This window comes from Halichoerus grypus, chromosome 8, assembly GCF_964656455.1.
Source record: "Halichoerus grypus chromosome 8, mHalGry1.hap1.1, whole genome shotgun sequence".
Lineage (NCBI taxonomy): Eukaryota > Metazoa > Chordata > Mammalia > Carnivora > Phocidae > Halichoerus > Halichoerus grypus.
In genome coordinates, this window is record NC_135719.1 from 42,944,915 (window position 1) to 42,972,623 (window position 27,709).

Consider the following 27,709-nt stretch of genomic DNA (forward strand, 5'->3'; position numbering starts at 1 on the left):
GCCGGGAGCCAGGATTGGGTGCGGGGCGGGGCGGCGGAGGGATTGCGGCGGCCGCAGCGGGGATAACCTTGGGGCTCAGGCGGCCGACTCTCGCACAGCAGCTTCGCGTCGCGAGCGTCAAGACCGTTCTGCGGCGGCAGTGCAGCTCGAGCGGGACCGCGCCGGAGGTGAGCGGGGCAGAGGCCGGGCCCGGCTCCGTGCGCCCAGCCAGTGCGGAGTCCCGGCCGCCTGCGCACTCAGGGCACCCACACCCGGGCCGGCGCAGGCTCCCGGGCATCTTGCACCCGGTGGGGTCGGGAGAGAGGAGAAAGGCACCTCGCGCCTAGGGCCTGCTCTTCAGAGCCCCCAGACGCCCAGCTCCTGTTTCTTCCAAAGCCGCCGCTCTCCTGCCCCAATGCTTACTCCCATTCTGGTCCCATCCTCGCCTCCTCGATCTGCTTCCATCATCACTTCTTTCCAGTAATCCCTCCTCATCGGGTGCCTTCCTCTCCTCCCTCCAGCCCCCGCTCCTCTGTTCGCCTCCTCCCGTGGCCCCTTAATACTATACCATTCCCCCTCCCCGTCTTCAACCTGGCCGTGTCCCCCTGATTCTGATGCTTTCCTTGAAACCTCTCCTCGGAACCCGTCCCCAGCTCCCTTCCCCCGTGCCGCCTCCATTCAGCGTCGTGTGCTCTTCCCGCGTCCTTGTCCCCCCTCATGCCTACCCCTTCCCCCATTCATGCTCTGGTTCCGCCCCTCCCCCCTCCATTCTGGTCACGTCCGCTCCTCCGCATCCCTCTCCTCCGCTCTCTGATTCGTTCCGCCCGGGTCCTCGCCCCTCCCCTCCGTCCTGGTCACGTCCGCCTGCATCCCCCGCCTCCCGCGTCTCTGCAGCGGGTGAGTCCTGGAGCCCCGGGCCCGCGCCCGGCGCTCACCGCCCGAATCGCAGTGGTCTGCGGATGGGCAGGGCCGGCTGCCGTGCGGCCGGGGGATGCAGCGGCGGCCCGGGACGCAGTTGGAAGATTACGTAACCCTCGGCCTTCCTGCTGCACGGGGAGGAGAGGGTGGTTGCCTCTGTGGCGCATTCCTGCTTGAGGCCGCCCCGGATTCGCTGCACTGGCCCCGAAGGGGTCGCCGGGCTCCCTCCCGCCGCGGCGGGGCTGCACGTAGCGGCCCGGGACCCGCCCCGCCCCTCCGGAGGACCAGCGCAGGCTCGCCTCTGCTTCACCACGCTGAACATAGGCTCCCCGATCGCAGAACACGGAGGTCTCGGGTGGGTGGGAGCAGGTTATAGGCAGAGTAGAAGTATGTCCAGAGCTTGGCGCCACGTACCGCGTTCACTCAATAAAATCTCTCTGTGCCAAGCTGTTTTGGGGAGGGGGGATGGCTAGAAAGGTCACAGCCCGCAACATGATGTGATTAGGGAACTAACATAAAAGTTACCAGTGTAAGTGCTGCGAGGAAGGGACCGCTTCCTGTTGGGTGAGGGATTGGGGCGGGGGGGGGGGTGTGTGTGGAGAAAGGCCGCACAAGGTGGCATCACACACTGGGTTTGAAGCAGAGGAGTACCTTCCAATGTGAAGGTTGTTTAAAAGTCCAGTCATGGAAAGGCATTCCTTGACTTTTTATCCGTGTTCTTCAAACCCAGGACATTGATCCTCTCCTGTACACATGAGTCTGATAGTTAAGGTCCAGGCATGATGGACAGAAGCATTGGGAAGTTAACAGGCTTTTAGATTCGGGTTTGACTCATGGATATACGGGAATGATGGAGGGAATTCAGCCCCAGGACATCTGTTTCCCATTTGTGAACTGGGAGTAACATTTCCCCCGGATCGTTGAAAGGATCGCTTACTTAATACGCATACCTACATGTATATGTGGTGAATACTCTCCGCACTGCCTAATCTCTAAGTGAGATGTCCAGAAGAAATGGCTCCAGATGTATTCTTTCGTCACTGAGCACAATTACTTAAACTGTAATGGAGGATGAGGGCTCATCTTCTCCGTGCCATCCCCAAACACATACTCAGAGTTAATCTTGGGATTAACTATTTAGTCAGGTTTCTAAGTACCAGACATCTCCTGGAAACCAATCACTTAAGGGATCCTGGTGCACAGTGTTTACAAAGTAACTAATAATGTTACCTTGCAGCTCTCAGCTTGCTACAGGGGCTCTTTGGGTCTCCCGAGAATCAGGACCTGTAGACAAAGGAAGGCAAGGAGGGCCAGAATTCCAGTAGTTGGTGTTGGGCTGTAAGAGTAGAAACAAACTTGTAACCCCCAAACTGAAATCTGTGCACGCTATCCCCACCTGCTCCAGGTGGAGTTCTAGGATTTGCTCAGCCAGGTGGTAAGTGTGAGGATCGGAGGCAGGGGCAGTAGCCGCCTCTTGGCAGGACTGAGGGTGTGGCCACTCCCTGGGCTACAGAGGATATCCTAGGTCAGGACTCTTGCTCTGTGGCATTGTTAGCAAATAATTTACTCTCTTGTTGCCTGACGATGCTGTTGGGAAATGGAGTGGGGCTGTCCTGAGGGGAAGGGTATGTAACCCATCACCAGGTCTGTGGGAGGGTGGGGGGGCCTCCAGGGGGAAGATGACTCAACCTTTCAACTTCTCTGCTTTTGAGAGAACTCTCTTCGTTGGGTGAGTGGGAAACTGCATTGTGGTCTTCGCAGGTTTAAAAAGTCCCTTCTCTCCATTTAGTGAGTCAAATAGTGAAGCTTGCATTTTCCCCAAGTTAAAAATGGTTTCAGTTAAGTGAAAAATGGTTGCCCAGGTGCCCCAGCTGTCTGTACTGCCCTAAGAGCTTAGGCACAGCATGGCAGAACCCCGTGCCCTGGTCATGTAGTCTGTGCACCTGCATTCCTGAGACATGGCAGCCCTGTCATGGTCATGAAAAACAATGACTGAAAGAATGTCCTTGAACTCATTCTTGAGTTACTGGACTTAAGTCAAAATAAATGGACATTAGTCTCTTCCTGTCTTAGTATAGCTGCTCTCATTTTAAGCACTGCATTAGGAGTAAATAATTTTAGTGTTGAATTCATAGTTTAACAACAAGCATTATTGGGTCTCTAATAATTTGCCGGTGACTTGGCAAATTTGGTAGCTGGGACTCCAAACAGACCTAGCACCTCATAGGAGTTGCTTCTGTGCCTTGAATGTTGTGACATTAAGGGGGGGTGGTTCACAGGAAAAGCCATTTTATTTCTTAAAGCTGTGTGTTTCTTAATGTTGAGGCAGTGGAAGAAATGAGGAAATGCCTTACGAGCTAGAAAGCAGCTCTTAGCATTATCAGCTCACAGTACCCTGGTTCTAATTTGCTTCAGCTTGTATGAAGGCATGTCAGGATGCGTTATTATTTTATTTTTTTTTTTAAAGATTTTATTTATTCATGAGAGAGAGAGAGGCAGAGGGAGAAGCAGGCTCCCAAGGAGCAGGGAGCCCGATGCGGGACTCGATCCCAGGACGCTGGGATCATGACCTGAGCCGAAGGCAGACGCTTAACCATCTGAGCCACCCAGGCGCCCCAGGATGCGTTATTTTTGCCAAGAGCTAAGACTGAGCTCAGGGTATGGGAAAATGACTCATCTGACATTTTCTTTCTGAATCATTCTAAACGTCCACAGTCAAATCTCAGTTGGCACAGCACAAGGATGAGTCACCTATGTGAGCAGAGTTCTCTTGCAACCTTGTTGAGGATGTTGGGAGATACAGAAGTGATTTACTTGGGAAGAGGTCTTAGAGGAGGGGCACCTGGCTGGCTCATTCAGTAGAGCATGCAACTCTTGATTGGGGTCGTGAGTTTGAGACCCACAGAGATTACTTAAAAAATTTTTTTAAAGTCCTCTAGGACCGTGAGTCATCACTTTAAACCTCAATTCTAGGACAGCTGGGAATAGAGCTAAAGGAAGACTGTTCTTAATACTAGCACACTTTCTGGGAACTTGGATTTTTCACCAAGAGCCAGCCTTAGACTAGATAAATGAATGGCCTGATTGTTTGGGGCTTTCGTTAAAGAAGCTGTTTCGGGAAAGGTGAGCGGGGCTGCCAAGCGAGTGGCAGTGTGCAACATCTGGTGGGCCTTTGGGCCTCTCAGCTCAGGAGGGGAGGGTGGCAGGGCCATCAAGTGGTGTGGTGCCCCGCCCCTGCAGTGGTTTGTGCCTGTCTGCACGTAGGAGGGTGAGCCTGGCTGCAGTACCTCCTGCGGCCTCTGAGACTTACCTCCCCTCTTCTGTCCGTAGGCAAAGCTTCTGGGGAGCTCTAAGCCTCTCTTTACTGACGCCAGCAAGCTATGTTTGGAAAGTTAGGCAGGGGCCCCGATGGGGGGCAGATGCCAAGACCAGCTACGATAGTGGCAGCTTAGCTGACGCAGTCTGAAAAATTCTCTAGAAAGGAGCCCATTCCTTCCAAGCCTTTGAAATCAACCTACAGCTAGTATTTATTGAATTTTAGACAACTGGTGTCTTCCCTGTTTGCAGTGATGAGTGCAAAAGAATTACGCAGTCAGTGAGTTGGTCATGGTACAGGAGACAAAACCATGGGCATTTTGGAGGAGCCCTGGGAGTTTTGATCTAGTTAGAGGTAGGGAAGTAGAGACTTTTAATATCTGGTATTCCTCTTTTGTTATTACATTAGAAAGCAGATGAATAAATACCACCTATCAGGAGGGTGAACATATTAAAGCTCTGACAATATTGAATGTTGGCAGAGGTGTGAGAGGGCTAGAACTCACGTCCCTCGTTAGCTGTAAATGGATATAACCACTTTAGAGAGCAATTTGGCGATATTTGGTAACATAGAAAATAAATATACCCTGTGACTCAGGAATTCCATTTCTGGGTATATATAGCAGCTCACACTTGCACAAGGAGCCATGTACTAGGAGAGTTGTTACTGCATTGATTCATAGGGGAAAAATTGATTTAATGGGGGGAGGATGGCCAGCCAGTAAGGTAACACATAAATAAATGATCTAGTTGTGCAATGGATCAGGATAGCAGTTCATATGAATTAACTAGATCTACGTCCCCACTGGATAGATCTTAAATGTGCTGAAAAAAGAAAGATGTTTATTTGTACAGTATTCTACTTACGGCATTTTAGAAAAACAATATCATAGGGGTCAGCATAGATATCGATACACTTACATGGATTAGAAGGATACAAAATTCCTGACAGTGGTTGGGTGTCAAAGTTCGGGAGGGGCTGTGGAAGGGTTGGAGGGATCTGGGGATGGAGGGAAAATTACAAAATTCTAACAGTTTTTTTTTTTTTTTTAAGTCTAAAGGAATTCTGGCTAAAGGTTAGTGGTCAGTTCTGGGTGGTAGAAATACAGATGTTAATATTCCTTTTTTTTTTTCTTTGTTTCAAAGTAAAACAGAATAGAAGCAGACCTGTGAAGGTCACTGTAGGAAGACCAGTCATTCGAACTAGGTCTGTTCTTGGAGAGGTGGCACTGCCCTCCCTCCCTCCTCCGCCCCTCCCTCCCCCGCCTCCTCTCCCTCCTCCGCCTCCTCTCCCCCCCTCCCTCCCCCCCCCCCCTCCTTCCAGCCGTGATGCAGGGTGAGCTCCTGTGAATGCTGGGCTGGAACACCTCGTTGTGGAGCCCATCACCGGTCCTGGTTGTATGTACCTGACTTTGAAGGGCCTTGAACTACATACAGAGTCCCCAGTCCCTCACTGCTTCCAGAGTATGATTATCATGCCCTAAAACACTGCCTCATTATGTTAAGCCTAGTAAGGAGGCATCCTAACACAGGACAACAAAAGCTTCTTCCAAACTTCCTCCTTTAGGCTGAAACCACTTCTCTGCTCTGAGCATCTGTGGTCAAACAAGGGCATCTGAAGGTTCTCTGATTTGGGACTTCTGCCCTGGAGCTGTGGTCCTTGGTGGGGGGCGGGGAGTGGGCCCATTTTGTATCTGCTTTTGTGCCCTGTTCACACTCGAGTTTGAAATAGAACTTGAGGTTCCTGCTTATAAAGTTGAAGTCCCTTAGGTTTAGCCCCAAATAAATAAAAGCAAGGGAATTTTATCTGAACCTGCGAGTGGGCTCATTTTGTTTTATGTAACCAGGTAAGCTAGACTTTGCTGTCTGTTATCGAGCCTGCTGAGGGTAGAAGGGACTTCAGCTAAAAATTGCTTCTCATCTATACCCTGTTCCGTATGCAAATGCACGATATCATTACTCTAGCTGTAGATCAGGACCAACAGCCGTTCGGCGCAGACCTTCCTAGGTTCTGTGGGTGGCCCGGCACCCATTTTGATCTTCTTGTCATAGTCAGATTAGGGCCAGTCTTGGGAATTCTGTTCCATCATCTCTCTAGAGAGCAGGCTGGCCCGAACACCTCATCTGTTCTGAAGATGAGGGAATTGAAAGGCCTTCATCATGCTGGCTTGGAGCCTTGGAGGTGTAGGTAGCATATTGATGACAGAGCAGGGAAGACAATTGTGGGCATCGGGTGCCATCATGATTGGGTTGCTCTGTGTGCTGAGGTCAGCATCAGAGCAGACTTGGTGCAGAGAGCCCTGGCTGGTTAGAAATTGGCGTATGCACATACAGGCTCATGGGCCAGGCTGGTTTACTAGGGCAGAATGATTTGGGCCTTTGTGGAAGAATCGGTGGAGTGAAGTGTGAATCTGTCCCGGCACAACTTGCCAACGACAGTACTGGCTCTAAGAAGTGGCATGTCGTATTTTTTTTATATGATCCCGCCCACTGTGGTTTCTGGAGCATGGCCAGAGGATTGTGTCTGGCACAGAAGAAGCCCTCGTTTTAGAGAACCAGGAGCTGCTTCAGATAAGAACGGAAAGGTGGGATCGGGGACACGTGGAGCAGAGGTGTGACTATGCCTACCCCATTCCCTCAGTCTGCACTAAGGCCTCTCCTGGTGTCTCGTTTCTCACAGAGGAGAAATGGCTCCGAGGAAGATTCTCCTGCAGGGGCTCAGGCTCAAGAATAAGGTTCCTGTACCTGGGCCCAGCATTTGCCACCCTCAGGGGATACGCCGGGCTTCCACTGCTGGCTGGAGGTTGGCTCTGCATGTCTGTGCCTCCCGAGGAGGAGGATGCAGCAGTGAGTCAGACTGGCACCGGCTGGGCTGCATGTCCTGGCAGGCCGCTGTCCAGACAGCAAGCACAAGGGAGGGGAGCTCTTCCCAGAGGCCCGCCCTGAGAAGCCACGGCTCTGGCTGCTGCCCTGGGGCCGGGGGAGAGTCCCAGGATGTTTGAGGAAGAACTGGAGTTAGGTGGTTGGCAGGATGGGCAGCTAGTGCTCAGGAGGAAGAGGCTTCTAGAAGACCTGGGAGATGGGCAGCAGAGCACTGACCTTTCAGCAAGGGAGGCTCCAGGGCGCACAGCCTGAGTCAGGAGACCAGTCGGTGACCTGGGGATGAGACCTGAGTTGTCCGGTTTGGTAGAGATCTTGAGGGGTCTGTTGAGATCTCATGGGAGTCTGGACAAGTAAGCTTTTTTTTTTTTTTTTGATTGCTGGTGTGGAAATCCACTCAAAACGCCAAATAAATTTTCATTTGTTATTTTTTGCATTTCATAGGCTGGGGTGAGCAAAAAATCAGAGCTTGCAAAACCTCAGATTTCATTTGAGATAGTAAAATAGGGTTATTGTTTGAGTGCAGTATAATTGTATCTGCTAATGGCATCTCCTGGCTTTGGAGGCCGTCCTTCTGGACCAGAACATCCTTGTCATAAAGATTTTGCTGTGAAGCTGAGTCCAGACTAAAAACAGGAAAAGAAGTTTGCTGGATTTGTGTGTGTAACTCACAGGTTTTTGGCATAGAATTGTCCTGTGGACTATATTAACTTTTTTTTTTTTCTTTGAGGTTCTGAGTGGATCAAGGTTGGCCTTCTTAAGCCAGTGGAACGATCTGGCAATGCATTTGTGATCTAGGGCCCTCATGCGTTACCTCACCTCTGCCACATTTATTTTTATTTTTTTTAAAGATTTTTTAAATTTATTTGAGAGAGAAAGAATGAGACAGAGAGCATGATGGGGGGAGGGTCAGAGGGAGAAGCAGACTCCCCGCTGAGCGGGGAGCCCGATGTGGGACTCGATCCCGGGACTCCAGGATCATGACCTGAGCCAAAGGCAGTCGCTTAACCACCTGAGCCACCCAGGCGCCCCGCCTTTGCCACATTTAAGCAGAGTATTCCTGAAGCTTGTAGAGCAGTGGTTGATTAATGAAACTGGAGGCTTCACCTTTGTTTTAATTCCAACTCTTTTACCAGGAAACTTGTAAATATACCATTTTCAGAAGAAGTACATTTGTGATTTTTCTTAATGCAAAGTATTTCATATCAGTAAATTTATTAGTAAAGGGAAGAACAAATTTTGCTGTAATCCTACCATCCAGATGACATGCTGTTACTATTTGCATAGATCTGCTTCCTGTCTTTTTATTTATGTTTAATTTAGTATCCCTTCTCTCTAAAAAAACAGGAGCGACCAGGTTCTTAAATAGAATAGTGAAATGTTAGTAAACCACAGGCTTAAAGAGAACTTAGAGGGAAGATAATCTGGGTATTTGGGAGGAGATAAGCATTATAGATGAGCCAATAAGAACTTACCTGCAAATTTTCTGTGACCAGTTTCTTGGTATTCCCCATCTCCTGCCATCCCAGTTTTTCTCTGTAACCTAGCTGAAGCTCTAGGAGCAGCTACCTCTGGTTATCTGGTTATTAAGGTAATTTTTCCATTGCCACAAAGAACTTCAGTTCCACTCAGCTTCTACCTTGATCCTTGTACAGCTCTGCAGAGCAAACCTTACTCAGCTCCGAGCGGTCTTTGCGAGTGGGGCCAAGTTGCCACCCTGAGCCAAAAAAAGATCATTATGTCACCAGAAGCCCAAGCCCCGAGAACACAAGGTATGACCCAATAACCTGTGGGCCCCCGCCATGTCTTTGCAAGGAAACCCTCATGTCTCAGGTCTAGAGAAGAGGCAGCTGATGATTTTTGTTGTTTTGTTTTGTTTTGTTTTGTTGGCAGCTGATGATTTTTAAGAAGATTGGGGTTTAGTGGCTCTAACCCACTCATTCAGATCTTAATTTGTTGATGATAACAGTCCTCAGACTGGATGATGACTCCACTTGGAGGCCACAGTAGGCCTTTGTGTTCCAGTTGGCTGGGTGTGCCTCCTGGTGCACATCTCTTCAGTCATGTTCCCTTAACAGCCAGCGGTACCTAAGCCCCGCCTTGGGCTCTGACGGCACACGATCCCGGACCGCCCGGAACCCTGGCCACCGAGGCAGTCCTTCCGGGAATTCATAAGTTCTTCAGATTTGGGGAAGGGGAGAAGGGAGGTATAACTTTGATTTTGACCACGAGGCATTAAGATACACTGAAAGGTCATTCGACAGACCCTGGAATACTTCCAAGTACTAGGTGCTAACAGATCTGAAAGCGAATAGGTCATGGAGGAGAGGACCTCCAAACATTTTCGATTCGGTGCCTGGTGTGTATTAGGGAATTAGGAAATGCACGCTGAAGGGAACAGTGCATTTGCCACGTGGAATAGTTAGCCAGTATCTTATGTCCCATTTTTAAAGTTTTAGCTTCTGTAGCTGAAGACTTGTAGCCACCCGTTTTCAGTAGCTGACTGGAGGTTTGCTCACAGCTGGTCACAGAGCTTCTTGGGCTTCTAATCAGAATTCTTGAAGGTACAGAGATGGGTTGAGATGCTTGCTCTACCCAAGCTACCCTAAGAGGCCACAAAGTCAAGGACAGAGGAGGACAAAGAGTAAGAGGGATATATATGGGGTGCCTTGATTTTAGAGCCCTGAGATTTAGGAGGAGCTGGGATAGGGCTGAAGAGGGGCTTGTTCTAGAGCCTGGGCTGAAGCCTATAGGCTCAAGGGTTTTAGGAGTAGCCTTTGGTTGGAGAACTTGAGGAAGGGATGGCCTTGTGATGAGGAGTGTTGGGTTTCACACTCACATCCTTACCTGGTGGTTCTTCAGACATTTCCTGGAAGCTTCTTAGGTCTTTGTAATCAGCTAACTAACCGGCTGAGTGAGTTTAGTTGTCAGTCAGTAATGAAGAAAGCAAAGGTCGGGACCAGTTGTCAGGATTGTGACCTGGCCTGGTTAATTACCTGAAACAGATCGTCTTTGCGGTGTACTTGTCAGAAAGGGAATTGGGATGGTGTATCAGAAAATCAGTTGGGAAAAGGATTTGGCAAGCTATCTTGATTTCTTTGCGTTGTGAAAGTAGCTGTAATGTTTTTAGAACCAGACCGGTGCCATTGGGGTTATCTCTGGTTTTCTGCAAATTGCTTTGCACATCCTAAAGTCCTGCTGACCAAAGTGGTTGTCGTTTTTAGGTACAGACTCCTGGGGCAAAAGATTCTGCATGTAGGGTTTTGGATCAACTTTGCTTCCTGTCCAAGGACTGGTTTTTACTATCTGTCAGCGAACTGGGACCTACTCTCCTGCCAGACTGAGTTGAGGAATGAACTTAGGTGGTGCTCCGAGTTAGTGAAAATCTAGGATTCCCGAGCTCAAAGGACTGCCTGGATGGTGGTTGTCTTTACAACCAGGAAAATCACTTTGAGTTTGGGTGGGGATTGTTAAAAAACAATGTGGATGCCCCTCTCTGTAGCAGACATTTATAGCTTTGAGATAGCTTTTTGTACAAAGATCTATATTTGCCAAGGTACTATAAACGAGGAGTCAGTTCTTTATATCGCTGGTTATATCACTGGAGGATTGGTTACAATTTTCTTTGGAGGTAGCTCCTTCGGTGCCCGTGAAATGTTACTTGTAGGATTAACAGGAAAACTGTCAAGGTAGATACTAGCCCATTGTAAGGGAGGTCTGCTTACAGTGGATACTTGGGAAGTACATGCATTGGGTACGAGGTTTTAAATTGTTCTCTGAGGTCCGTTCCGCTTGCTCACGGTCACGTGAACCCTCTGCCCGACTTGAGGAGCGCCCACATGGCCAGAGTGTGGCGGGGCTCCCTGTGGCTTGTGCACAGTGTGCTTATTGAGTTAATGTGTAAGCAGGAAACAGCCTCCTGTGCGGAGGAGTATATTAACCACCTGGGCTTCTCGGATTGATCACTGTCTCTTCAACTCCCCTGGATCCAGGACCTCAGCAGCCATGTCAAAGCCCCATAGCGATGTCGGCACTGCCTTCATCCAGACCCAGCAGCTGCACGCAGCCATGGCCGACACGTTCCTGGAACACATGTGCCGTCTGGACATCGACTCGCCACCCATCACGGCCCGGAACACGGGCATCATCTGTACCATCGGTGAGTGGCTGTGGCCCCCCCGCTCCCCCCCAAAAAAACAGGGGCTTCATAGGACCGTGATCTTTTCTCTCCTGAAGAGACAAAAGAAATGTAGCAAACCTGAGTGCTGAGCGAGATGCTACACAGGTTCTTTTGGGGACTAGGAAGTGGCGATAAGGAGTCTGCATGCTCTGTGTCGGCTGCTAAAGGCAGAATTTAGATGGTGTCTTCCTTAATAGCACATCTTTTAGGAGCATCTCAGAAATCTAGGGAAGATCTTTTTGACATGCTCCAAGACTCTGTGGTTGGAAAACCGACCCGGCTTTGGGGAGAGCAGAGAGGGCTGGTTAAGTCTTACTTAGGCTTTCCTCATTAGATGTAGGAGCCTATAGGAGTTGAAGGGAATAGGAAAAGTGTTCCCTTAAATCAAGAAAATGGGCAAACACAGTAACAGCCATCTATATGCTTTTGAAAGAACCTTGAGTGATTTGTAGGAGGAAAATTTAGGGGAAAAGAATATCAAGGATTCTTCATACTTGAAAGTGTTATTCCTCCTTTGAATAATTAACACTTTGGCTTTAAAACTTTTTTTTCACTAGGCCCAGCTTCCCGATCAGTGGAGATGCTGAAGGAGATGATTAAGTCTGGAATGAATGTGGCTCGTATGAACTTCTCTCATGGAACCCACGAGGTGAGCCTCAGCTGGATGGTTTGGCCACTGGGGCAGCATGCAGGAAATTGGGTGGCAGTGTGCTGTTCATTTAGCCACAGTGGATCAAGCAAGAAAGAGTCTGGGGTTTATAGCCAATGCGGAGGTCGTCTTCACTGGCCTGTCCTTACTATCCTTCCCCCATCTCCTGCCATCCCAGCTGGCCAAGTCTCCTTACGTGGAGACGATCTTTGGTTATTGGCCATGGTTTTCCCACACACCTGTGCTGACAAAAGTGCAAGGGTTGGGGATGCCTGGCTGGCTCCGGCAGAGGAGCATGCAACTCTCAATCTCAGGGTTGGGGCTTTGGGTCCATGTTGGGTGTAGAGATGGCTGGGAAAATAAGTAAACTTAAAAAAGTGTGGAAGGGTCTACTGGAGAACCCACAGTGCTTGCCACCTCCTACCCCTGGGTCTCCATAACAGTTCCTATTGCAGAGATGAACCAAAAGGTCACCACCCTGCAGGTGGATTTCTGGCCTAGTTTAGACCCACGATAACTGAGCAAGTCCAGGAGAGGAGTTTCTACCATTGCAAGTTAAGTGCTGAGTCTAATGCACCAACCCCGCTTCATCAATATTGTGTTCCTGGCCTATCTCTTCCCAGGGGTCCTGGTACATTAAAACCAAGTCAGCACCCTTCCCCAGCAGCCTGGTAGGAGTGTATTTGTGTTGAGGCTGTGTAGGAGCTGACTTGCCCTGTGGACGGAGGCCTTACCCAGGGACCAGGTGGCAACTCCTGGGACATGCTCCATCCCTGCTCCTGTTCCCAAACTCATTCAGAGGGAGGAGTGGAGGTTCCTTGAGGGACGGTTCCTTTTAAAACCCATCAGGCTCCATCATAAGCCGTGGGATTTCATACTGGCATTGATACAGAAGAAATGGCTGAGCCAGACTTTCCCCTGTCTTGACTTCTGATACTTCCTGTTCGGAATAAAGAAAATGCTACCCTGTAAGGACAGGTGGTGAGGGGTTGCCCTCTGGCATTTGGAAACTGGTGTTAAGTTTAGACTAAAAATAAAGCCCCAGGAAGTACAGTCCAAAAAGTTAATTTCTCCTTCTGGAAATGTGAGACTCTCCATCGTGGGTTCCCTAACCTGTGTTTCATAAACAGTCTATGGCCTGGCAGGCGGCCGGCCTCCAAATGTCATGGGGGCCTGACCAGGTTCAGAGGAACTGTGCTCAGGCGGTACTTCAGGCAGCTTAAGACACATCCGTGCTGGCATTCTGTAATTTTCCAAAGTCGGGGGCCTTGGCGGGAGTCACCAGGAATTCTTGCAAGTGTTAGCTTAGCCCAAAGAGAGAGCTAAAGATACCAGTGGGGATCGGTTCACCATTGATCCCTGCTGCTGGACCGTGCCAAGGTCTCCTGTGTGCAGCAGAAGAAGCAGAAATAGATTTGAAGAAGTCGACCTTTAACTAGGCTTGATGGCCTTTTCCATCCAATCCAGTAAACTAACACCGCCACAGCTCCAAAATGGCAAGGCCATGGGGTGTCTGCTGCACCTGCCCTGGGGGCGGGGGGGGGGGCGGCCTGGCCCAAGGATTTGGGTGTTTTTAGACTACAAGAGGCGTTTGGAGATCTCTCTGCTTTAATTCTTATTCCCAGATTAGAATTGGGATTTAAAAAAACAAACACACACTCAAGTCCCTCTCGTGGGTTTGGGGTTTTTGACCAGGATAAGGTTGTCTCTGGGATCAGGGGTTTGGAAACTCATCTTCGTAGGCACCTTTGACTAGTGGCTGCAACATGCTTTCCCAGCTCTTGACAATTTTTATTTTATTTTTTTTTAAATGTTTTCCTTTTTTTAATTTTTTTAATTTTTTTAAAAGATTTTATTTATTTATTTGAGAGAGAGAATGAGAGAGAACACATGAGAGGGGGGAGGGTCAGAGGGAGAAGCAGACTCCCCGCCGAGCAGGGAGCCCGATGCGGGACTTGATCCTGGGACTCCAGGATCATGACCTGAGCCGAAGGCAGTCGCTTAACCAGCTGAGCCACCCAGGCGCCCCTCTTGACAATTTTTAAATGCTCTTCTAAGCAGAGCATTGAAATTGTTCTCTCTCGCTGACTCTGACAGAGGGACATCTGTCTGCATCTGCTCTTTTCTTCCAGCTTTGCCGGCCTCAGTGCCCCTGCCCCGTTGGGCAGTTCAGGTGCACAAGATGTTTTCTTACTGAACGTGTGGCCCCAGAGATACTGACTTTGAAACGACCTAAATTTAGAACCTTCCACAAGGACAGTATTGATTGATGGAATTCTTTACCACTTGGTAGCATCCAACAAAACCACAGCCATAGCGGGCGACTGTAGTACACACACCTCCCAGAAATGTCCCCAAAGATGCCAGTAGAGAGGATTTGAATAATGTACGACCTAATAATCTCATTGGTGTGTGTACAGTAGATTTTATGTCCTCCAAGAACAAAAACACGTGTTTATTTAAAATGCTTATGATTATAAAATTTATTAGGCTACCAAAAACCCTCAAGTCCCATAAAATGGAAATTATAGAGACCATATTCTCAGGCTTTTTTTTTTTAATGGAAATTTTAAGTCTAACCGTAATCAAGAAAACTTACAGGGGCATGGGCACCCGGGTGGCTCAGTGGGTTAAGCATTCGACTCTTGATTCTGGCTCAGGTCATGATCTCAGGGTTGTGCTGAGTGCGGCGCCTGCTTAGGATTCTCTCTCTCTCCCTCTCCCTCTGTCCCACCCCCCACCCCAAAAAGAGAAAAAGGAAAAAAGAAAACTTATAGACTTAAATGTACTTACCGGAAAGCAAAAGTCTTAATGAAAGTAAATGAAACACTTAACTCAAATACTAGGAACCAAATAACCTAAAAGGGATGAAGGAAAAGCATTGATTTAAAAGCATAACTTGATGAAATAGAAAATAAATTTGACAAACCAAAAAATCCCTGTAAAACAGAAACTTTCAGAAAGCCTGGTCAAGAATGAGGATGCACCAAAAAAAGAGACTATGAAAAGGGAGTATTTCCCATATGTTCGAAGAGAGTTTGAAAGTCATAAAAAGACTTCTACTTTACTTTCCAGAAGTTGAGATGAAGTTGATTATCTTCCAAGAAAAGGTAGTGTCCAAGAAGTAGAAAGTATAAATAGATTAACAGCCTGAAGAAATTGAAAAGGTGACTAGCTTCATTCAGAGCACCAGGCCTGGAGAACTTGGATTGCTTACTTCTGCCTCCCCTTGAAGGAGTGGTTAGGTTACGTCCTTTGTCATGCTGTTCCAGGGCCTAAAGAAGTACAGAAGTCTTCCCAGTATGTTCGTTGAAGCCAGCACACCCTGCTAGTGAGATGAGACAAGAACAGTACCGCAACCAGGCAGGTTAGCGCACAGGCCGTCATTTAGAGAGAAGCAGACAGGAAAGGTAAAATTCAGCAGTCCACATCCAGCCGTCTACTAAAAGAATTTCCTGCCCCGTGACCACGTAAATTTTATTCTAGGAACACAAAGTCCACACTGGGATGAAATATAGAGTGGCCAGTAGGAGATGACGGTGATATTAGTTGCTCACCTCTGCTCTAAGAACTTCGTGGATTCTTTTACCCCTCACATGAGCTCTGAGGAAAAGGCATTTGACAACGTGAAACACCCATTCCTTCAAAAAAAAAATTATCTCTATATTCTAGTTTATATTATTTTATTGCGAGCCAGTAATAGAAAGAAATAGTCATAACTCAGAGTAGGGACCCCTGCCCCCAGAAAACAAGCCAGCGGTCCTCACTAGAGACCATAACTAGAAGCTGAAGATTCTCAGATCCACGCTTCAGGCAGCACGGTCCTTGGAGGGTAGACTCTGGTTCCAGCTGCCTCGACGGTGCTGCTCTCCTGGACAGGCTGAAGGACAGGGCCCGCAAAGTGCTGAGCTGGGTGCCTCTGTGATCAGCAGCGTCCTGTTGGTTACACTAAGAACTCTTAACATCTTGGCTCTGAGTCCCTTTTTTTAGTCAGACAGTCGTGGCAACTGGGAAAAGAGCAAGGGCTTAGGAAAAAGATGGAAGTCAGGGCAGTTGGTTTGGAGAGAGGCATATCCTCACGCTCCCCTCGGCCACCCCAAAACGTGATTGTGAAAACCAGGTCTGTGGGACCTTAGCAATGGCTTGTTTAGCTTGGGCCATTGTAAGCTTAAGTAAATAACTCTGGAGTTTGAATTGTCGTTGGGATCAATAGAGGAGAAGCTCAGAATTGCCAAATCTATCAGAATCTGACCGTGATTGCCAGACCAGTGTGACCCACACCTGAGGACCAGGGCTTTTAACTCCAGTTGTCTGCTGTATTTGCCGAGGGAGTGTGATGGGTCCTAGGGAACACAAAGGAGACAAGCTTTTTACGTTGAGATGTGTTTACGCCATCTCTGTAGTTGGTTATGGTGGCAGTATTCTAAAGTTACTAAGATTGGCTCTAGAGTGAGTGAGTGCTGTAGAAGAAGGGGGCAGAAGCCAAAGAGATTGAAATGATCAGATAGAGGGTGCTCGGTGACTGGCTGACCCTGATGCTAGACACAGCAGGTGGTCTAGAACATCACAGGCCTTTCCTGAGGGATCCGCCTCAGCTCTGGCGCTGGATCCTTGTGTGGGAGCACCCCTGTCATCTTCCTTCCTTTCCCTCAGTACCATGCAGAGACCATCAAGAACGTGCGCACAGCCACGGAAAGCTTTGCTTCCGACCCCATTCTCTACCGGCCGGTTGCCGTGGCCCTGGACACCAAAGGACCCGAGATCCGAACTGGGCTCATCAAGGGCGTGAGTATCACGGGGAGCAGCGAGAGGGAGGGCACAGGGGGCAGCGGGCTCCAGAGAGCCATCCTCCGCAGTCCATGCCTTGCTCAGAGGCTGTGTTCCTCAGGGTTCAGATCTAGATCTAGATGTGAGAGTTCTGTTCATCACGTTCCGTCAAAAAGGTTGATTTGGTGTACTTTGCTAAGACGTGATAGAGTGAGGAACTTTTTACTCTAAAAACCTACTTCCCAAGTCTGTCTGCGTCGCTATTCCCCCTATCATTTACATAGCGTGACTAAAACATTGTAGGTTTTCCTTGGGTGACTTCCTTGAGGTAAGTTCGAGAATATGATCATTGATTTGCAAAGCCAGAGGCTTTATTGTTACTTCTGGTGGAGATCTGAGCATTTTTCCTTGGAGGGAAGAGCTTTTCTTTGGACTCACGGCTTACTCTCTGGTCTGTAGAGCGGCACTGCGGAGGTGGAGCTGAAGAAAGGGGCCACGCTCAAGATCACTCTGGACAATGCCTACATGGACAAATGTGATGAGAATATCCTGTGGCTGGACTACAAGAACATCTGCAAGGTGGTGGAAGTGGGCAGCAAGATCTACGTGGATGATGGGCTTATTTCTCTGCAGGTGAAGCAGAAAGGTAGGTACAGGGGGCGGCATCTCATTCTCTAGAACCATCTCTAAATTTCCCTTGACCCAAGGACAATGGGAAGTTTGTTTGGCTGACAGCAAGGTGAAGTCTGTTTATTCTCAGGAATTCCTTTTCTGATTCCTTGTCCTTTATTTTTTATTATTTTTTTAAGATTTTGTATATTGGACAGAGAGAGACACAGCGAGAGAGGGAACACAAGCAGGGGGAGTGGGAGAGGGAGAAGCATGTTTGTCGCCGAGCAGGGAGCCCGATGCGGGGCTCGATCCCAGGACCCTGGGATCAGGACCTGAGCCGAAGGCAGACGCTTAATGACTGAGCCACCCAGGCGCCCCTGATTCCTTGTGCTTTAAAACAGACTTCAGTCCAACTTTATCGCGTGCTCGGGGAGCATATGAGAAGATTTCTTTTTTTATCCATCCTCACTGTTTCTGCCTTTCTGCTTTCCTTCCTCCATCCCTCAGTGTGATAGGTGCAGGAATACCTGGGAATGATAGCTAATATCTAAGCATTTTACGTGGTAACTTGTTTAAATTTTAAAACAACCTCATGAGCCGGTATTATCCCGATTTAACAGGTGGGGAAACAGGCACAGATAGGTTAGTCGACTTGCCCAAGATTATACAGTTAGTGAGTTGGGATCAGAATTCTGGACGTACGACTCCAGTGCCCACAATGTGCCTCATTCCAGTTCACTCTACCGGGGGAGCCTGCTTCCGGTTGGACATTGTGCCCTCATTGCTCCCTCCCCCACCCCCAATTTCGGACAGGTCCTGACTTTCTGGTGACGGAGGTGGAGAACGGTGGCTCCTTGGGGAGCAAGAAGGGTGTGAACCTCCCCGGGGCTGCTGTGGACTTGCCTGCTGTGTCGGAAAAGGACATCCAGGATCTGAAATTTGGGGTAGAACAGGATGTAGATATGGTGTTTGCATCTTTCATCCGCAAGGCCTCAGATGTCCATGAAGTCCGGAAGGTCCTGGGAGAGAAAGGGAAGAACATCAAGATAATCAGCAAAATTGAGAATCATGAGGGAGTTCGGAGGTGAGTGCCCCTCTCTGTCCCCTGCTTCCATCAGCCCCGGCCTCGCTTTCCAAAAAGCAGACCGTATCCCGTGAATACCCAGTTCCCAAATCTGGCGACCTGCCCATCCGAATACAAACTCCCTAGTTGAGGCCAGACCCACTGAGTCCAAATATCTGAAGAAGGGGAGTGGAAGGCATTGGTATTTTTATTTATTTATTTCATTTTATTTTTGTTTTTTAAAGATTTTATTTATTTGACAGAGAGTGAGAGCGGGAACACAAGCAGGGGGAGTGGGAGAGGGAGAAGCAGGCTCCCCGCCAAGCAGGGATCCCGATGTGGGGCTTGATCCCAGGGAGCCTGGGATCATGACCTGAGCCGAAGGCAGACGCTTAACGACTGGGCCACCCAGGCGCCCCTTGTTTTTGTTTTGTTTTGTTTTAAAGTTTATTTAAGTAATCTTTACACCTGATGTGGGGCTCGAACCTGTGACCCTGAGACCCAAGAGTTGCACGTTGTTCCGACTGAGCCAGCCAGGGCCCCCAAGGCATTGGTATTTTAAAAAAAAAACAAAAACAACATATATATCTTCCCAGGTGATTGGCATGCTGATGCTCCCCAGTGGTGATTGACATTGTTCCATAGGCCCAGGGACCAATGTTGGAGTGGACGGGGTCACTGCTTACAGGATCATGCTGTCCTCCTGATCAGGAGTGCTACTTTGTTGGAACAAGGGGACATTGCCCCCCAAACCCCGCCTCCACCACCATTTTTCCCAATGGAAGGAAGATGGCAGGCTCTTAGGAAGGGGGTGGCTCTTTTGGCCCCTCACTTGGGAGATCTGGGGAAGCTCCTGGTGTCCTTGTCTTCACGTAGAAAGCAGCTGGCCTGATGACTCGGCTGGCTCTGGCATGTGACCAGCTTCCTGGAGGAAAGCATGTACCTCCTCCGCTGTGCCTGGGCCCACCCAGCTCCACTTCACCACCTCCCCAGTGTCCCCAGGTAGAGCCAATGAGTACGGCCAGCTAGCTGACATCTCTTCCTCTTCAGCTCCCTACTAGGAGCATAAGTCAGCACAGCTAAAACTCTAGACCTACTTGTGTGATTTAGGCGCGTACTTGGGGAGGGCGGGAGGAGCGGCCCTGCCCAGTGTTTGACCTTGCCATTCTTAGCTCTGTGTAGATGTCCTTTGTACCAGGCAACATGGAGTCCCCCTCCTGCCGTCCTGATAAACCAGGGGTACCTGCTGACCTTGGCCGCAGGCCAGGCAAAGCCACATGTCCTCTTGCATTCATCAGGTGGGAGGGGGCTGCCTCAAGGAGCAGCCCTCAAGCGTCCTTGGCTGGAAGGCCACGGACCTCTGTGTCAGGAGTGCTCAGCTGGCCCTGTGTTCTCTGTCTGCTTGGAAGTGCTGGCTGGGGTGCCGATGGTAGAGAGATGCCTCAAGAGGGGCCTCCTGAGCTGCAGATGGGAAGGAAGAAACCTTGTCCTCTCCCCGGCCCCTTCAGTGAAGTCCCCATCCTAGCGCTAAAGAAGGTCAGCAAGCAGAACCGTTAGCCCGCCTTGGGAGATGAAGGTAGCTGGAACACCCCGTCACCTGCACACCCAGGAGGAGGTCATGGACGGCTGTCCTGGTGAAGGGCTGCTAAATCAGAGAATGCAGGAGAACCTCCTGAGCATCACTGCACTTGCGGCCTTGTTCCATAGAGCCTCTCCTTCTACCCCCTCTGGCAGGTTTGATGAGATCCTGGAAGCCAGCGATGGCATCATGGTGGCTCGTGGTGATCTAGGCATTGAGATTCCCGCAGAGAAGGTCTTCCTTGCTCAGAAGATGATGATTGGGCGGTGCAACCGAGCCGGGAAGCCTGTCATCTGTGCAACGCAGGCATGTGCCTCTCCCCATCCTCACACGCTCGTGGGGGGAGGGGGGCGGCTGGTCTCTTCCCAGCATCCCACCCCCCCCACCTCTCAAACATGCACACCCTCCCTTCCCCTCATGCATGTACACAAAGCCGTACTCTGTGCACAGACACGCTCCCCAGGGAGTCAGGGTGTAGTCCTTCTTCTCTGAAGATGGCCCCGGCCACATCTCCCTGTGCTCTGTCCCCTCCCAGATGCTGGAGAGCATGATCAAAAAGCCCCGTCCCACCCGGGCTGAGGGCAGCGATGTGGCCAATGCGGTCTTGGATGGAGCCGACTGCATCATGCTGTCTGGAGAGACGGCCAAAGGGGACTACCCGCTCGAGGCGGTCCGCATGCAGCACCTGGTGAGTTTTCGGGCCTCCCTATGTCCGCGGGCCGGGCCGGGGGGGAGGCAAGCTTCTGGACAGAGCGACACCTTTTGGGCTGCTGCGCCCACAACCTTTTATGATCCTCTGAGTCACAACAGGAGTGAGGAAGTGTGTGCTGGGGGGAGAGGAGTGTCTTGGTTTTTTTTCTCTTCTGCCTTCCCTGCCCACATTCCCTCCTGTTTCCTCCGGTTCTGGAGGCATCCTCCTTCATCCGTCATAACACAGTCACTTCTGGCTTCAAGGCCGTGAATCCCTTCCTCCGGACAGCCCAGAGGACCCGAGTACCTCTGCCCTGTTCTGGGAAAGGCCCTGGGCTCCTCCCAGCCAACCTGTTTGGCTTTTGTTTGATTCCCCACCTGTCCCACATCAGCTGCCTCCCCCGGGGGCACCTAGGCCCCCTCCGGAAGCTGTTGCGTGCGCTGAGGTGACTTAGCTGGCCTTGCATGGCGCCGGCAGCGGGGCCTGCTTTGCTGAGCTGCTGCACTCGCCTCAGGCTGAAAGGTGGGGTTTTAGTGACTGGCAGCAAGTCCACAAGTCGGGACAGGTGGAGAGAGTGAGCCTGTTGGGCCTGGCATGAGAGCATCTAGAAGGGTCCGTGGCCACGTCCCACTGCCTGGCTCCTTCTCAGCTCCTTGGCCCTGTCTGGTCCTGCTCTAGACTCACTGAAGAGTTAACCCAGGGTTCAGTTACCAGGGCTCCTGAGGCCTGGGAGACGGAGTGCTGCAAATTTACTTTCTTACAATAGTCCAGTGTCAGTGCTTATAACGTGTGTGAGCTCAGCAGACTCGCCTAGGATCCTGAAGTGGTTTTTCTTTGACCCTCCAATTCTTTTCCCATAAGCAAAGGATCCCTGTGCCCTTTGTGTGACGCCCCCTCCCCTGCACTCCCCCAAATGTAAACACCCCCCCCAACAAAGATCTCTTCCTTTCCTCCTTCCCTTTCTGTGTGTCCAGTTATTAGGCTGTGTAGATTGATGTAATCTTTGTACCCTCTGCGTGATAGATGTCACCCCAACTTACAGAGGAGGATTATGTGGTCATAAAGCCTCAGTTTGAACCCAGATCTGCTGGCTCCAGAGCCACTGTTCTCCTGTAACAAAGTGCTTTGTCCAGCGGGAGATGAGGCTGGGTCTCCAGCAGGGGTCTGTACTAAGAATCATGCTCTGGCCTCTGAACTCCTGTTGTTTTTTCCATACCCCAGTCTTTCCTCTGAACAGACACCTTAGAGAGAACGACAGGGCTTGGATGGCCCTGCTCAGAAGATAAGTGATGTGCTCTGGGCTAGGCGGTGCAGGCCTCTCCTTTCCACGCCCCCAGTTAACACTGGCCAAGAGCTTCCTTTAACCGTTCACTGCTTTCTTTTGTGTCTGAGGCAATTAACCACCCATGACTAAGGGCTAGGCAGCATCAGGTATGGTTCTATTTCCTGTTCACGTCTCCTGTCCTTTGGACTGCATGCCCTCCCTTAGAGAAAGAAAACCTTTAACCTAGTAAATCCTGCCATGTACCTGCTTCTGCTGTCAAGTTAATGAGATGTTCTTACTGATTCTCCCCGCACCCCTTATCCTCTAAGATGCATTACAATGTTCTGAAGCTTACGTTTTCTTTCTAATCCTTGATGTTACCTGAGCAGGTGGTCTGTGAATAACTGAATGGCTTTCTCATGACTGTGGTAATCCTTACATTTTTAATCAAATGTCCTGTTAACACTCACCTGTGTGCTTCCACAGGCATCTGTCCCTTCACATGGCTGTTCCGTGTGCCCCTCACCAATCTGCCATTTTCCCCCCCTTTGTGCTTGGACCACGGTTAAGCTGTGTGGCTTTGGTTTCGTCTGACCCCGGCTTTCCGGCGCTGCTCAGCGCGTTCCCGTGGCCGGCCACTGGAAAGGCTGGCAGCAGTCCTGTGCCTGCAGCCAAGCAAGTGTCCCGCGTGTGCCTGGAAGCCAGGCGCTGAGCCCTGCGGTGACCAGACAGCCATGTGAGGAGGGAGGGCCTGTTCCTTCCTGTGAGCTGTGGAATGAGGCAGCATGGTCGGGTCCTGCCAGGGAGTGGCGTGGGTCCAGCCTGGGCGTGTTTCTGTGCCGAGGTTCTAGAGCCTGCCGCCGTGTCGTCTCCCTCCACCCCTACCCCCAATCAAAAAGTCCTTCCAGAATGGAAGAACCAATTTTCCCTCTGTGGGAGGGGAAGCAGTAGCAGTCGATGCTGGAAATTCTCCTCCCATCCCTGAGCCTTGGGCTTTCCTCACGCTGCCTCTTTGCATCTGCATGAAGGACAGATTTAGCCAATTAACCTAAGTTTACCTTCCTCTGATTAATTCCCCCTTCTGTCTTTCCATGTGTTGTCTCTTGTTTTTTCCCTCCTCCTTGCCTCTCCTCCCCCCTCTAAACCTTACAGATAGCTCGTGAGGCTGAGGCAGCCATGTTCCACCGCAAGCTGTTTGAAGAACTTGCGCGAGGCTCAAGCCACTCCACAGACCTCATGGAAGCCATGGCCATGGGCAGCGTGGAGGCTTCTTATAAGTGTTTAGCAGCAGCTTTGATAGTTCTGACGGAGTCTGGCAGGTAGGGCCCCAAGGGCAGGTAACTCCGCAGGATAACCAGCCTCTTGCTCCAGCTGATCTAGAAGGCAGCTAGGGCCCTAGAGCTGCGGCCTGGGCTCCAATCCTCTTCTCATCTGCAGGAAGCCAGCCAGGGAGGTCAGGGCAGGGCAGGACCAAAAGGGCCTTTGGCTCGGTAGGCGCAGTGGATGGCCCTGGCCGCTGGTGAAGGGCTTGTTCCTGTGAGTCTGGATCTTGCTCAGCTCAGCACCTCTGGTGGTTGGCCTTTTCTTGGCCTCACATCCAGGGACATGTTCCTCACCAGCTGTCTGGGCGACTCTTCCCCCCCTCCCCTGTGACGCGGCTCTGACAAAGCTCTGTCCCCCTCCTGTCCCTCTGGACGGATATCGCCCCCCGTAGATTGCCCGTGAGGCAGAGGCCGCCATCTACCACTTGCAATTATTTGAGGAACTCCGCCGCCTGGCGCCCATTACCAACGACCCCACAGAAGCCGCCGCCGTGGGCGCCGTGGAGGCCTCCTTCAAGTGCTGCAGTGGGGCCATAATCGTCCTCACCAAGTCTGGCAGGTAGGAGGTGGCGGCGGCTCCCCGGGGATGCCCTGCTCCGGGGCACCTTCCTTGGGCATCCTGAGAGCGGTGCGTTGGACGGGGCTCGGACAGCGCTGAGCCCGGGTAAGACCCCTCTGCCTGCCCCTGGGCCCGGAGGACCCCAGACAGCACCCGCCAGTGGTGTGAGAGCATTTGCATCCAAAGCGAGTTTGCATCCTCAAGATAAACTAGAGAATTACAGAACTACAGATAGACTGACTACAGATGCTTATTTGATTATTGACAAGCTAATCTTTTAAAAAAGTAAAAGGTGGCCAGTTTTGTTCATTCCAGCTACCATGTGCTCTTTAAAAGTTCCGTTTGGAAAATCATTGCTGTCCACCGACAGGCTGTTTGGTTGGTGCACCTGTCCCTGCCTGTCTTTGGGCCCCAAAGGCAAGTGGGTTGAGGACCAGGAAAGGTCACCATGTTGTCTCGTGGGCACTCTGGTGCCATGCAACCAAGCTGAGGCCTGTGCTTGGCCTTAGACTCGGGATCTCTTCCTAGTCCGGCCATGGAGTTAGCCTCTGTCACTGCCCCCGTCTGGGAGTGTGCTCCTCATCCCTGCCCCAGGGCCACAAGGGATTCCTAGAAGGGAAGGGTAGAGGGGGGTCAGGCCGGCCGGCCCTGTGCACCGAGGAGCGGCTGGTGGGGCTGCCTGTAGGACCAGGGCATGAGATTCGTGCAGATTGCTGCAGCAGAGGGCTCGGGATAAACAGCTCCCGCCATCAGAATTGACCTTTGTGGAAAGGTCCAGCCTTTGCTATTTGGCTATTTTTAGCTCCAGTCTTCTGGGATTTCACTGTCGCAAGTCCCGACTTCACCAGTTGCTTCCCTCTGAAAGCCTTGTATGGGGCCAGGCCTTTAACGGGGCATTCTCTGCTGTGCCGTGGCTTAAGTTTCCCTGACACCTGTTGAGTGTCCTTAGAGCTTGCCTTCTGAGGCCCAGGGCCTCCTGCAAGCAAGCCCCTCCCCAACTCCCCAGACACATCTACAACCAGAAAGGTAGTGTCTGTTCAAGGAAGCATCTGGCGCTGGGGCTCCAAGGGGCCCCCTACCCTCCAGAGGGGCCTTCACAGGCAGAGCCTCCCACACTAACCTTCCCATCTCCTGGTCTTTCCTCCTGGGTAGCACCCAGATTTCGAAGCCTTGCTCAGAAATACTCAGGTTTGGCTCTCGAGCCCAGTTGCTGGGACTGCTTCAGGGACGTTGGGGGCCCTGTGGGCTGGGGAGAGGGCACAGCAGGAGAGAAGGCTTGCGTTGTAGATTCCCGGGGGGGCTGGTGGGCCGTGCTCCTGTTCTTCGCAGATGTCAAGAGTCAGGTGCTATTCCCATGCTGCTTGGCTTGTCACTGCTGCTGGCAGCAAGAGGAATGGGCGCTGGTGAGATTGGGCAGGGCTGTGTCTGTGCCAGGATGGCAAAGTTCAGAGGAGGGGGTTCTGCCAACTACGGGCCATGTTGGGTGAATAGGTGAGACTGACCATGCCGGGTCGGTATGATCCTGGGGCCCTGGGCTGTGAGGAGGGCTGGAAGGCAATTGGGTAGTGTGGCACTAAAGAGTCGTCTTCTATTCCTTGGAAGGTAGAGGACGAGGGGCTGCCCCGGCATCGGGAGCACATGCTAAAATGGCCAGGGTCTCATGCTGGCAGAGTGAGTTGGATTAGAGGGTGAGCTGGTGCTGAAGGCCCTGCGGGGTGTCCTGGGAGGCTCTGGAACACTGTTTAATGGTCTCTTCTGCCTGTCCATCATCCCATCTCAGGTCTGCTCACCAGGTGTCTAGATACCGCCCCCGCGCCCCCATCATTGCTGTGACCCGGAATCACCAGACTGCTCGCCAGGCCCACCTGTACCGCGGCATCTTTCCTGTGGTGTGTAAGGACCCAGTGCAGGAGGCCTGGGCTGAGGACGTGGACCTCCGGGTGAACTTGGCCATGAATGTTGGTGCGTGGCTGGGAGCAAGGGCTAGAGCCTGGAGGGGTGGGAACAGTGCTTGAGCACTGGTCTCCCTAGGATCCTCTAGAAAGGGGAACACACTGACCTTAGGCTGTGCAGGAGTCCTAGCTGACATCCCTGGGAATGTTCTCTGAATCCTCCTTCCCATTCCCTGAAGTTCTGGGCTGAGCTGCCCACTTCTCTCTGTCTTCCAGTTTGGGGCTCAAAGCAAAGGATCCTGGATAGTCAGGGGTGTCCATTCTTGGGCATCTGCTCATTACTGAGGGTTAAAAAAAAAAAAATTAGCCGTAGCTTCTACGCCGTGGGGTGCCATACACACAGATTATGTACTGGTGGCCTTTGTCCCTGGTAAAGTAGGATATCAGTGGATGAGAGGAAGTACTCTACCCTCTAGAGTGTAAAATGAATGATGTCCAAAGGTCCCTGGCAACTCTGCCATTTGATTGATCAGGAAGTATCAGGGCAGGGCCTCCCCCTTCCCGGTTGCCTGGGTTGGGAGGCTTGCGCCACCTTGTGGTGTAAGGAAGTAATGGTCCGTCAGCCCTGCTTGCTACCTCCCGCGGGCAGTCGGCTAGGTGCGCACCTGCCTGGCTCGGCTTTTACTCACCAGCCTTTCTTCTCTTCTTTCAGGCAAGGCCCGAGGGTTCTTCAAGAAGGGCGATGTGGTCATTGTGCTAACTGGGTGGCGCCCTGGCTCCGGCTTCACCAACACCATGCGTGTCGTGCCTGTGCCGTGATGGGCCCCAGAGCCCCTCCAGCCCCTGTCCCATCCCCGTTCCCCAACCCATCCATTAGGCCAGCAATGCTTGTAGTGCTCACTTGGGGGCTGTCACGTGGCACTGGTGGGCTGGGATGCCAGGGAAGATTAATGCCTCTGTAAAACATGACTGTTTTTTAGGACCCTGTTCGGGTGAGGTGACCCAGAGCTGGGTTGCACATCATGTGACCTCACCCAAGCAAGGGACGAAGAAAGGCTGCAGGACTGGAAGCCCCAGAGCTTAACATGGAGGGCAACAGCTCCTGCTTATCCTCCTTTGCGTACTCCATTTGGTACCTATGGAAAACGGGTACCAGAGAACTCCCAACCCTGGCCTGCGGTCAAGAGACCGCCAGCAAGAGTAGCAGCATAGGGCACTGGTTCCACTTTAAGGAGACTGGCTCAGGCCCTCACTTGCTTCTCCACCCCCCTCAGGCTCCCCCACTCCCACCTTGTGTGCGTTGTGCACTTCTGTTCCTACACTCAGCTGTCGCTGCAGGCAAACACTCCACCCTCCGCCCTCCACCCCCCACTTTCCCCACTGCTGCAGCCGCCCCCAGGCCTGTTGCTATAGAGCCTACCTGTGTGTCAATAAACAGCTGAAGCACCCGTTTCCTCGCTTTTCTGATGGCTTTTCTGATGGGTGAATCCTACCCTCTGAGTAGGGTGAAGGTGGCAAGACACTTGCGCCTCCTTGTGGTCGTGCCTGTGTGGTGACCCAGGCCACCTGCAACCGGTGCTCTGTGGGGTGCAGAGGTGCTGGGAAAACGGGAGCTGACTGTCTTGAGGAGATAGGTTATCCCTTCATCACCCTCAGGAGGTGGTAGCTGGGACATCTTACTGGCTTATTTGGACCAAAGAGAGGGCAGCAACAAGGCCCCCTCCCTCCTGCGCTGGTGGGGTAGGTCTAACGCAGCAGAGGACCCTAATGTAAGGGCGCTGTAGGAGAACACCAGGTTCTGCTCCCAGTTTCCAGAATATTCTCTCTGGGCTCCCTTTGTGCCCCACCTGTCTGCCAATGTCCTACCCCCATGACAAAACGGGGCCAAGGGGTTGGTAGAGGTTTAGGAATGGAACGAAATCTGGCTTGCACCTTCCCTTTCTGGACCCCTCAAGAATCAAGCCCTACCTGGCAGGAGGGACCGGTCCTGAAGGCCAGGTAAGCTCGGGGAATCGGGCTTTGACCCCATTCTCAAGGCC

The 27,709-nt window shown here is 51.3% G+C and overlaps 1 protein-coding gene across 2 annotated transcripts; it reads left to right on the forward strand.

Annotated features, from left to right (window-relative positions):
* Positions 1-27: 27 nt before the first annotated feature.
* Positions 28-27,122, forward strand: PKM (pyruvate kinase M1/2). 2 transcript variants are annotated; one of them, XM_036095191.2, is made up of 11 exons: positions 28-167; positions 11,085-11,251; positions 11,830-11,921; positions 16,575-16,706; positions 17,148-17,334; positions 18,114-18,384; positions 20,098-20,248; positions 20,478-20,630; positions 23,050-23,216; positions 25,559-25,740; positions 26,383-27,122. In XM_036095191.2, exons 2-11 carry the CDS (start codon positions 11,098-11,100, stop codon positions 26,487-26,489), a joined length of 1,596 nt encoding a protein of 531 aa, XP_035951084.1. In that variant the 5' UTR covers positions 28-167; positions 11,085-11,097; the 3' UTR covers positions 26,490-27,122. The 2 variants fall into 2 exon arrangements, with proteins under 2 accessions (XP_035951084.1, XP_077935260.1); XM_078079134.1 differs by lacking the exon at positions 23,050-23,216 and adding an exon at positions 23,612-23,778.
* Positions 27,123-27,709: the final 587 nt, after the last annotated feature.